The following is a 12200-nucleotide window of genomic DNA, read 5'->3' as shown; positions in this document are numbered from 1 at the left end:
ATGTAATATATAATGTGAATTATAAACAAATTTTCAGCATATGGTATGTTATAGTGTCTGCATAGTCAATATATAAGTGATGCATTCTATTAAATCACAAAAGAATGAAAAGTTAATTTGAATGTCATAGTATGATGGTTTTTATAATATGATGAATCATTAAGATATTTTTATTTTAGTCACATTCCAACCAATGTTTACATGAGCTAGCTACTTTCTTGCAATGATGGTGTCCTGATTTATAACTTAACTTGGTAGTATTATACTATTAAAAAATTTAGGATAATATTTTGAATAATTGAAATAGCATAAATAGTAAAACATTTATCAAAAAGGGTATTAAATATTAGATAAGATGATATATTTATCAAAAAAGGTATTAAATATTAGATAAGATTATATATTTATCAAAAATGGTATTAAATATTAGATAAGATGATATCTTTATCTAAATTTGGTTGACTACATTTTCTAAATTATCAAAAATATATTTATCAATTTTATATTTTCTATAGTCCACTAGAATTTTTTTTTTTTTTCATTTAGCCAATAGCCAAAAAAAAAAGAAAGAAGGAGAGGGGAATGAGATAAAAAGAAAGGAACACAGACATGAAAAAATTTTATTGACCAACTTAATTAAGGAAAAAGTTTGGTGTATATCCCATATAGTAAGATTATGTTCTAAAAATAAAATAAAATCTTAGTTTATAAGATTATATACACACACGTATATGTATATATATATATAAACTTACAAGCTAAGTTTTCTATTTTTTTTTAGTCCTTAGAATTTATTACGAATAATTTACCAAACTAGAAAAGAATCTTGCGAGTGGGGATTATGAATTTTTATCCTTGCATTCGTTATCTTAAAAATAACCTTTAAGACTTGTGAGCCTTGTATGTGTATAAAACGATACCATTAGATAATAACAATACATTACATTACTTTCACGTTCTCCAAAATTTTCTACAATCAAATTCGACTATGTCGTCTCCTCTCAGCACAGAACAACTACATGTTTTTCATGCTCAAGAAAGAGCGATATTTTCTAAACTGGTCATGAATTTCTCAAGACCTCCATTTGAGTCACTTCTTGTCATAGCCACATGGCTTTGGCTTGAGGACTTTGGTTTTGAAAACATCTTCTCAATCATCTTGGCTCTCCCAGATCCACTCCTTGCAGCTCTTTCTTACGAGGCTGTCTCATGCTTTCGATGCCTGGATTCTTCCGATCCTCGAAATGGCTTTTACAAAATCCCTCTCACCAAAAAATACCTTAAAGGTAACATGTCTCTCCAACTAATCCAGCAAAATCGGTACAGTGCTACTATAGGAATCAAGAACTTCTTAAACACCGTTTGCTCCAGAATCTTCTCTGACATCCTTCAACGAGTTCTTCCATCTTCTTCATCAACTTCCTTCGGCACAAGATTTCGCCAACCACTTAGCATCCCTGGTTTCCCCCATCCGATTTTTGGGAGCATCAATGTAATGATTGATGAAGTTCGTGGGTTTTTCATCCCTCATGGCCTATGGGGATGGAATGCTAACTGCATCGCAACCGAGAGTGACCGCACCTTGTTTCTGACATTTTCTCGTGGATTTCCTGTAAGTCATATAGAGGTGATTGAACTATTTACCAAGGAATTCGGGGAAGATTGTGTTGAGGGCGTTTATATGCAACAAGACAACCCAAATGCTTATAATGCAAATGTGAATAGTAGCCGCCAACAACAATCATTATACGCAAGACTTCTCTTAGATTCAGTTGCTACTGTGGACCGCATACTCAATGGTACTCATAAAAAATCATTTCTGATGTACGGAAAACACATTTGGGCTCGCAAGTATGAGAAGAGGGGCAAACCTACATAATTGATAAAGCAAAACAAAAATAAACATTGTCATTGTTTTCTTTTGTTTTGTTACCTTTGTGATACCAAAATATTTATTTTATGTTGTAGTCTGATAATTTAATATCATCTGTAACACCCCAACCACATTTGGTTTCTTCATTATAAACATTTTGAAACTCAATACAAAGAATATTTTTAATAATTGATTTTCTTTCAAATCAATACTTCAATAGGATTAGATTTTAATATACATGAACAAATAACACTAAAACTTATAAAATTTTAAAATCCGTAATTGAATAAAATATTACGATTTAATACATCCTATACATTCTTTTAACACTAAACCACAATTAACCAAGATTAAAAATCTCGCCTAACATCGAAACATCCTTACAACCAGTAGGGCTACAATTTTGAAATGAAATAATGAACTAAATTTGGTTATCGTTGGTTTTTATTCTCTCGGTTGAACCGATTGCATATTTTCAATTTGGTTTGATTGTCCAAAAAATTTGGTTTAAGTTTGGATCGAACTGATCGCTCGGATTTATTGTTGGCGTGTGCGTATGGATTTTTGGTTTGGTTTTGGTTCGCTTTCTTAGTTTACAGTTTTTTTTTGTTTTACGAAAATTGGAACCATAGAAACTATATGTATTTCGGTTTGGTTATGGTTTGGTTTTTACGGTTTTATAGAAAATGGAACCATCTGTATCTTGGATCAGTTCTGTTTTTAGGCTATTCTATATTTTTACATAAAAAACGTTTGTAGCATAAAATAAACATCATAATAGAAATAATATATCAATCAATAAGTCATACATAATTTAATAATTTAATGTAAATTTAGTTTCGAAAACCCAAAGCTCCCAAATAATTTAAAGAGTAAATTTCTATGAATTTATATAATTATAAGTCCAATAAAAAAATATCTTAAGGAAATTATTAAATACTATAATATAAACTGAAAAATACAATTATATATAGGTATTCCAAATATTCATCAAAAACCATTCAGTTTTATGATTTTTAACCAAACCAAAACTAAAACATTCGATAAATAAATATGACAACCAAATGAATTTTTGGACTGAATCATAACCAAACCAAATAATTTATTTTGGATTGGTTTGGTTCAATTTTTTTTGGTTACGATTAATTTGTCTACCAATGGAATTATACTAAATTAAAGTTATATCATCTTGTGTCAAAATTAGATTTATTTTTCTAATACCATCTAAATTTGACTGAGTCGAATTACTTGAATATAACCCAAAAAAATAGCTGCTTGTAACCGGTTTGCTTAAAAAACTCTGTTAATTTCAGATTTAAACCGAGAATTAAGCGAAACTAAACCGACATTTCTGGTTAATTTATGTAACCCTTTAGGCCTAATCTAATTCGATGTGTCAGACAATAATATTATTATTATTTTACTTTTTTTTTTCTTTTGCTGAATTATGTCTCTCCGAGATTAGTTTTTTTTTTTTTTGGACGCTTTCTAAAATTATGTGATTTCTCATTTGTGCCTCTCCTTCTTCGCCACCACCATCACCACCATCAAATTAGGGTTTTTTCAGGCGAGTTCTTTTTTTTTCTTCACGAGTGCCCTGAGATTTTAGTGATTGAGTTTGGCTCTGAGAAGCAGAGATCTAATTAGCTCCGTGTTCTTCTTCTTCGTCTTCGTCTTCATCATCGTCTTGCTTTCTCCTTTCACCATGTTCTGGAAGTTGACTGCTCTCTCTGCTGCTTCACCGGTGAGTACAGCAAGTTCTCTCTCTACATATGAATTCGGAATTTGTTATCGTTGTATATTCGATTTTCTCGTTTCTGAATCTGCTTTGTTCGTACGCAAAGTGACGATTGCTGAGATTGTTTTGAGATTTCGTTTGGTTTTCTGAACTGATTGATGGTTCTTTGATTGGAAAATGAAAGGAATTGGCTGTGGAGGTTAATTGTTTTGGTACTGATACTGAGTTTGATTTCAGATTACATTTACTGCTTCGAATTGGTTTGTTTCAAAAGTCATGGTGGTGATGTCTTATTTTGGGTTTTCAATGTTTGATATAGTGGTGGGAGCTAGTATCTTTCGATGTTTTGTTGTATATGTTGCTTATTACTTCGTAATGATTCATTTCTGGTGAGATTCTGAGGGAACTAGTTCTTGGAAGCTTGTGATGTAGTTTAGAGAAGAGAGAAATTAGATATGGAACACTGGAGTTGCGGTGAATGTGAAGTTCTTATTCATTTTTCGGTTTTTGTTTTCCTTATTTATAACTTGCGATTGACAGGTCGAATCCATATTAGACAAGGAAGACTTCACTTTGGAAGAACTCTTGGATGAGGAAGACATAATCCAGGAATGCAGAGCTTTGAACAGCCGGCTCATAAATTTGTAATTCATTTTTTAGGCTTCCTCCTTTTCTTTTAACCTTGTTGTCGTTTATGTGTAGATTTGTTATATTTTTAGTTTGTACTATGACATGTGTCTTGTGGTTATATTAACCATTTCTTAAAAAGTTTGAAGATGATATGCGATATTGCATATATTGCACAAATACGTAGATAGAATCACTGCATACTTCTTTATGTTTTCTTTGCAGGATCACCTTGGTATACTAAGGAAGTTTTAGTTTCTCATAGTAGTAGCAAGGGTTGCAATGTTGGCCTTTTATGCTCTTATTTTATATGCTCATTTGCAGTCTGAGAGAAAGAGCCCAAGTGGAACAGTTATTACGTTTTATTGTTGAAGAATCTCCTGAAGATGCTGATAGCAAGCGCGCCTTCAAGTATGTGCATTGTGATTTATCAGGGATAACTTCCCTTGCTTTTGCTAATTTATGTTTTATTCAGATGTACAGTTGACCTGATTTAGAATATTCCTGCGAACTATCTTGAACCAGGATTGATTAACTTTAAGCATGTTTTCTATTAGGTTTCCTTTCATCTCCTCTGAAGTTTTGACCTGTGAAATTGATGTTATTCTAAAGACTTTAGTGGACGAGGAGGAGGTATTGTACCAATTTTATTCTTCCTTTATTTTGATGAATGCATAACATTGTTAATTTGAGTTTGATGTTGCAATTCCTCTGGTCTAATTTAATGGTTTCTACTTCCTGTTGCAGCTTATGAACCTACTTTTCTCCTTTTTGGAACCTAACCGTTCCCACAGTGTGATGCTAGCTGGGTATTTCAGCAAGGTTTGTATACTTTCAATAGTTCATTTTATAGTTTTAGTTCTTAGAAATTTTTTAGATTTGATGTCTCCACAAGTTTGTTACTTACTAACAATGTATCTTGTCACATTTGGGTATAGGTTGTCATATGCCTCATGCTGAGGAAGACAGTCCCGCTGATGAACTATGTAAAAGTGAGTTTTATTGGAAAATGTTGCTAATAGCACGAAAATCAAGCTAAGTTCTGATTGAAAATAAGACTGTGTGGCAGAAAGCATATTAAGTGGGATTTGCCCTGTCCTTCTAATTTCCTATGTTCAATAATTCTGTTCGACCTACCGTCAATCATATTGTACTATGTCGATCTGAACTTATTTTGTGACCTAGCTAGAAACTCCTTGAATAGATTGACATATTATTGAGATGCACCTTTTTGTTTGAAAAAGTTACTGTTTGAATTATGTAGTGTACATTCGATATGAAAGTAGCTAATAATGTTTCAAAATACCATATACAGGCCCATCAGAATGTTTTCCAGCAACTGGTTGATTTGATAGGGATTACGTCCATTATGGAGGTAACTCGTCCTTCTTCTCCTATCCTTATATTTGATTCTGGTAATCACTTTTAAGCCATCTTTATGTGATTTGTGTAGGTTCTAATTCGGTTGGTTGGTGCGGATGATCATGTGTATCCCAACCACCTGGATGTGATGCAATGGTTAGCTGATAGCAATCTGCTTGAAATGATTGTGGATAAGCTTAGCCCATCAGTAAGTATAATTTTTAAAAGTGTGTATACATCCCCTCCTCTTCTTTTTGCTTTCAATGATTGAAATATAGGAACCATGGACTTTTCTAAGCTACGTCTAAATTCTTCTCTTTATTATTGTTTAAATAAAAAGTGGGATATGTTGGTTCTTCATGTGACTGCCACTGAAAAGCACATTGTTTTTTTTTTCCTCTATATAACAATATAGAATAGTTGGAGAGACTTTCCCGCATGTGCACGTCTCTGTTTTATCCTACTTCCAAATCCCTGAATGCAGTATAGAGAACCTTTTCTGGATGTGTGGTTCTTGTTCAGTCAAATAAAAAGGGTTGCATATTCTAATTTTGATTATCTCGGACATGAAGATTCTAAAAGTTTTGTCTTCATTTTCTGTTGGATCAGAACTCTCTTGAAGTTCATGCAAATGCTGCTGAAACACTCTGCACTATCTCTCAAAATGCACCGTCACCGTTGGCTACCAAACTCTCTAGTTCAAGGTTTGTAGGTTGTCTTACTCTTGAATATGCTGAAACATATTTAGTTTTTAAGATAACTCAGTGACTTTTTTGTTTGCAGCTTTGTTGCAAGGATATTTGGTCATGCTTTCGAAGATTCCCAGTCTAAATCGAGCCTTGTCCACACACTTTCAGTGTGCATTTCGTTGTTGAGCCCAAGAAGATCTGTAGTTTCCTCCCCCTTTATGTATTCATTCAGGGGCCAACAAATCTTCGAGTCTCCAGTTTCTGTGAATCCGGAGACTATTGCCACCATGCTGCCTAGACTTGGTTAGTATAACATTGTATTATCTCTTTTACTGATTGGGAGGACCCATTTTGTTCTGTACATGAGTGCATACTTTTTTTTCCTGCTGTATACTTTTCAATATAACATTGTATTAGCGCTTTTACTAATTGCTAGGATCTGATTGTTTTGGTCATCCTAACATCTTCTAGCATCTCATACTGATCCTAGTGACGAGAAATGTTTGCAAAAATGATAAACTTCTTACTTTATTATTTATTGCTGCAATTTCGTGCTTCATTCTACTTTCTTGTTAGTAGCTTGTGCATATATGCTTGATCTTTCTAGCCGGATATATTTGAGCTCTCATTCTTGTTGAAAATATATTTGAAAATTTGACTCAAGTTCTTATGTTCTTGAACAACTTATTTGAATTTTTCTGTACTGCTTTCATTCTACTTTCTTGTTAGTAGCTTCGGCATATATGCTTGATCTTTCTAGCCGGATATATTTGAGCTCTCATTCTTGTTGAAAATATGTCTCAAATTCTTATGTTCTTGAAGAACTACTTATATAAATTTTCCTATACTGCTTTCATTTCTGGTGCAGGTGACTTTGTTGCACTTTTGAATGTGACCTCTGATGAAAAAATCTTACCTACTACCTATGGGCAGTTGAAGCCTCCTCTTGGCAGTCATCGTCTGAAGGTCAGGTTTCATTGTGAAATTTTAGTTACTGTCAACTGGAAGATGTTTTAGATATAAGGTGGATTTGTTATCAGATATTGGAATGACATATGTACTCCTGTGAGTGTTTTCTGTATAATTTTGTTGTCTGATTTCATTTTCCTTTTGATGGCTTGTCTTAGATTGTGGAGTTCATTGCTGTCTTGTTGAAAAATCGAAGTGAAGCAACAGGAAAAGAACTAGCCAGCTCAGGAGCTATTAGAAGAGTTCTTGATCTGTTCTTTGAGTAAGTACTTCTCCCTGCGTCGGATTACAAAATTTTAAATTGTTCGGTAATTTGCACGTCTCTTATGTTTTGCTTGGCTAAATCATTGTATAACTGTGTATTCCAAATATGCAGGTACCCATATAATAATGCACTGCACCATCAGGTGGAAAGTATAATAGTATCGTGTTTGGAAAGCAAAAACGATGAGATTGTTGACCATCTTCTCCAAGAGTGCGATTTGATTGGAAAAATTCTCAAAACAGAGAAACAGCCAATTCTTTCTGGTGATAAGCAGGTATTAATTGTTACATATTGGTGAGCAAAGTTTGTTGAGAGATGGACATAATACATTCCCCAATTCTGTGAGACAAAATGTGGAAATTTTTCCGTCGGTTCTGTGAGGCAAGATGTGGAACACCAGATTGTGTGGTTTGCCAAGCAATTATAGTTATTGTTATACTTCTTTATTATCCGATTTATAAACCCGTTAGACCCACTTTTTCACTTTTCTAATGAAAACGATGCACTGAGTTATATTACTGTATATATAATTGATCCTGCTTTCATGCAGCCAACATTAGCTGCTGCTGGAAAGCAAGCTCCGAGGGTGGGAAATGTTGGTCATATCTCGAGAATTTCAAACAAGCTTATTCAGCTGTCAACTAACAGTAACCAGATAAAGTCTATACTTGAGGTTTGTTTTTCAGCTACAATAACTTTTTTTGTAACAATAGTTGCAGTTTACTGTTGTCTGCAGTACATGTCTTTCTACATACATATAACAATTTGAACTGTTAAATAATTGTGCTAATTGGTATCTGTAAACATCTATTTATGTGCATCTACTGAACCACTGGTTTCGTACTCGTGAGAGTCCACCAATGTAACTTACTTGGATTCTCTCTTCAAGATGTGTCCATACTCCATAATGAATTATCCCACGAAATATATATTATTTTGTATTTAGGCATTGTTATCTAGGCATTGTCTTACGTCAAATTTGTGTACATATAGTCGCATTTTGTTTGGTAGATACAACTATTTGACTTGTAGAGTTTTTCTTTGCTAGGAAAATAACGAATGGGGTGAGTGGGAAGCGAATACGTTGCACGATCGAAATGCAGTTGAGAATGTTTATCGCTGGGTTTGCGGGTATGCCTCTTCTCAAACCTCTATGGCTTCTTTTCACAACTATTTATGCAATGAGCTTCTATTGAGCTGTGACGCAGATATACTTCCCGGAATTTACATGCTATGTTATCTAAGTAAAAACATATTTATAGGAAACTTGGTTTGAAGATTGTAGATGGCAGAGTATTTAATCGTGCTAGTGTTGAATTTATCCCATGTTAATCATTGTTTTAACTTCCTTCGCATGCAGACGCCCAACTGCATTACATGATAGGACTAGGGACAGTGACGATGATGAAGTTCACGACAGGGATTATGATCTTGCCGGTTTAGCTAATAACTTAAACCAGTTCAGATACAACATGCAAGAGAACAATGGTGCTGTGGAGGTAATTTTTTATATCTCTGATTAATATTCTATAAAATTTTGGCTGAATCTGAAATCTATGTTTATGGTTCCAGGAGCATGGCTCCAATGACAGAGAGGAAGAGGTATTTCATTTTAATTATGTAATAATGTTCTACATTCAAAGAAAATATTGCTTGCTTACAATAGGCCTGACAGTAATGTTCTCTGTAGGATGTTTATTTTGATGATGAATCTGCTGAAGTTGTTATATCATCTCTAAGGCTTGGTGATGAACAGGCGAAGTAAGCTTTCAAATCTGAGTTATACAATCTATGTATCAGATAGAAAAAAATAATGGGTTCTAAAAACAATGAATTTGTATATTTTTGATGCAGCAACTTATTCACAAACTCAAACTGGTTCACGTTCCAAGGAGATGAATTGGGCGAAAACACAGGAACAGGAGCTATATCTTCGGAGGAAGCAATGGAAGATGTAAGCTTGAATGAAACTTCTGGTGGTGGAGATGAAGAAGACGAAGACTGTTTGATTACAGAAAGCAAGAACCCTTTTGTTGACTCAGCTGCAGCCACAGCCTCAACCTCAGAAGCTGTCCCTGTGGACGCTGATATCGAGATTGATGAAGATGTGGGTTCAGATGAATTGTCGCCAGAATGGGTTAAACGTGGTGATTCCTCTTCATCCCCGACACCGGTCACAGTAGATCCGTTCCAGGAAGATGACGTGAAGATGCCTGATGTGAGAATCCCAAACGGTTCTTCATCCTCAGAAGGTGATATTAGCCCGAGATCACCGCCTGTGCCTTCATTGTTTGGAAAAGATGTTGAGTTTGTGGGAGTAGAGCCAGAAGGAACCGAAAGGGCAATGGATCAAGCTCTCAAGGAAGGCATAGTGGGAGAAGCAGGGCCAATGAAGAGGAACAACGCCACAGCCTCTCCGGGAAAGGAGAGCCCCGATGATAGTATGCAGGAGTACAACGACACTAACTACTGGAAGGTTGATCAGGAGGTGACTGTAGTTGAATGACGTGACACAATCATTGCCTGATGAAGGATTTGATGAGATGACATGAGACAATCATTGTCTTAAACGATTCCCAGAGAGACAGGGAAGGGAAGGTACGTGTGAATGTACAGTACTACTAAGTCTTAAGTCTTAAAGTCTAAGTCATCTTTTGTTTTCTTAATGTTCTGCTTATTTTTACAAAGTGACTGATATGCTCTTTTAGGTTTTTCTTTTTACAAATCTTGGATGCTTTTGTTATGCCTATCAAGGATTTATTTTACTCAGTTTTCGTATTATGTTTGAAATATTTGATTATTGGGACTCTTGTTGTAAAGACTTTCGTGAGGGTTGCTCGTTCTTGGATAATAATAAAAACTCTGAATTTAGTGTCTGCGGATATGTGTTTTGAAGCTATAGTTTGTTTAATCGTCTAGATGACATGCTCATTAGTAACACAATCACATATGACAAAATTTGTGGTTAGATTATCCGAAAGTGACATTTCTTCAGAAAAGTAAATATTTGGCGAAATGTTTGGCTACACATCTTGTTGGATGCATACTACTATACTAGTGCTGGAATCTTTGAGAGCAGAATTAACACTTTACATAGTTCAGTTTTTTTATTCTGTAACTTGGTTCAGTTGTAAGTTGTATAAATTTAGATTGTTATACTATAATTATTTAAGGTTTGTGCATTTGTGGTTAAGCTTATATTTAAGGTTTGTGCATTTGTGCTTAAGCTTATTGTCTTTTAAAAAATAAAACGTATCTAACTAACATAGTTCTACAATCGATATACCGGTGAAAATCGTATTCGCGTTGTTGGTGTGTGAATTTTATAATTCTATTTACAATCCATCAATAATCCCCTAAGTGAGAATGAAAGAGAATATTGTTGACTGATTGTCTCGGTGGTTGTAAAAGAAAAAAATAATCGTGAAGATCTATGACTGAGGTAGTGATTAACGACGGCTAGCGTAGAATCGTGAAGTCTAACGAGGACGACGACACCATCGGAGATCTCAAGAAGCTTGTGGCGGCATAAACTGGAACCAGCAGAAACCAAAAGATTTTCCTAATATGGTAATCTTTTTAAATATACATATATACAGCCAAAACAATTATTAATTATTATAATAACAAGATAAACAAAAATCATCATCCATTGAATAAAAAAAACTATAAATTTTAAAACATAATATCTATTAAAATTGAACTTTAACAAAAGCTAATGTAAGTTTAAGAATAAATAACAACACAATAATCATAATATAGACGATACTTATAATTTTTTTTATTATTTTTTTGTTTGTTTGCCAACAGCTATCTTATAAGACTCAAATGAGCCAAGAAGAAGGAACATTGATTACATAAAGACAAAATATCGGTTCAACACGCACTTGGCGTGCTAATTTATCCGCCTTAATATTGGAGCAACGAGGAGCTTTAGAGAAAAAAGAAAACACTTCCTTATCTGCTTGAATCTCCACTAGATATGTCGCGAACGCTGGCCATTCTGCCGGAGAAAACACCATCTCCAACAAATTTGAACAGTCTGTAAAGAAAGTCACGGGACTTCGGGATGCATCAATCATAGACTTCATACACTTATGATTTTATGTCTATATACTAAGATTACAACTATAGTTGTTTCTTCATAGAAACAATCATAGAAACAAATCAAAAATAAAGTATCGTAATTTCTTTGAAATAATAATGTAGGTGAAGTAAAAAATTTGAAAGATTAAAATTACAACATGCAAAAAAAGTGTCATAAATTCTAGGAAAATCAAAATATAAAAAAAAAACTTGATTGGTATCATGATCTCAATGAGATTGTGTAATTGGAATAATTAATGTAGGTAAACTCAAGAATTTGAAAGAATATATTACAAATAGAAATCTCAAATCTGAATGGGAGATTCATTATATAGCTAAAAAAAAGTGTCATAAATTCTAGGAAATCTAAAAATAAAAATAAACGTATGATCTCAGTGGGATTTTGTAAAACAAAAACTACTAACTCTATCAACATCTACAAAAACAATAAGGTCATGATTAGAAAACTGAATAACAAAGTCTAACCTAATTTAACAGTCGAAGATGATATAACACTCAATGCTACAACCCCTTAACAGTTGAAGTTATTTGGAGTTGAGAGTGTCTTAATGCCTGAAACCCTAAGAAACT

The 12200-nt window shown here is 33.9% G+C and overlaps 2 protein-coding genes across 2 annotated transcripts; both read left to right on the top strand.

Moving 5' to 3' along the window:
- Positions 1-961: 961 nt before the first annotated feature.
- On the top strand, positions 962-1992 carry LOC17886122. Its single transcript, XM_006291523.2, has one exon. The coding sequence runs from the start codon at positions 989-991 to the stop codon at positions 1877-1879; it is 891 nt and encodes a 296-aa protein (XP_006291585.1). The 5' UTR covers positions 962-988; the 3' UTR covers positions 1880-1992.
- Positions 1993-3346: 1354 nt separating this feature from the next.
- On the top strand, positions 3347-10400 carry LOC17886295 (serine/threonine-protein phosphatase 6 regulatory subunit 3). The gene is made up of 19 exons (XM_006290554.2): positions 3347-3617; positions 4152-4255; positions 4563-4649; positions 4796-4871; positions 4986-5060; positions 5177-5230; positions 5554-5613; positions 5692-5808; positions 6210-6304; positions 6384-6592; positions 7158-7255; positions 7417-7520; positions 7635-7797; positions 8074-8196; positions 8572-8654; positions 8884-9022; positions 9096-9125; positions 9214-9284; positions 9378-10400. The coding sequence occupies exons 1-19, from the start codon at positions 3579-3581 to the stop codon at positions 10027-10029; spliced, it is 2379 nt and encodes a 792-aa protein (XP_006290616.1). The 5' UTR covers positions 3347-3578; the 3' UTR covers positions 10030-10400.
- Positions 10401-12200: the final 1800 nt, after the last annotated feature.

This window comes from Capsella rubella, unplaced genomic scaffold (genome assembly GCF_000375325.1).
Source record: "Capsella rubella cultivar Monte Gargano unplaced genomic scaffold, Caprub1_0 scaffold_5, whole genome shotgun sequence".
In the NCBI taxonomy this organism is placed as follows: Eukaryota; Viridiplantae; Streptophyta; class Magnoliopsida; order Brassicales; family Brassicaceae; genus Capsella; species Capsella rubella.
The sequence above is the reverse complement of the archived record's forward strand: the minus strand, read 5'-3'. Positions and strand labels throughout refer to the sequence as shown.

Coding starts and splice junctions, on each gene's coding strand:
- LOC17886122 (XM_006291523.2), top strand. CDS start 989: ATGTCGTCTCCTCTCAGCACAGAACAACTACATGTTTTTCATGCTCAA.
- LOC17886295 (XM_006290554.2), top strand. CDS start 3,579: ATGTTCTGGAAGTTGACTGCTCTCTCTGCTGCTTCACCG. Junction 4,256..4,562: donor AACAGCCGGCTCATAAATTT/GTAATTCATTTT, acceptor GCTCATTTGCAG/TCTGAGAGAAAGAGCCCAAG. Junction 5,809..6,209: donor TGGATAAGCTTAGCCCATCA/GTAAGTATAATT, acceptor CTGTTGGATCAG/AACTCTCTTGAAGTTCATGC.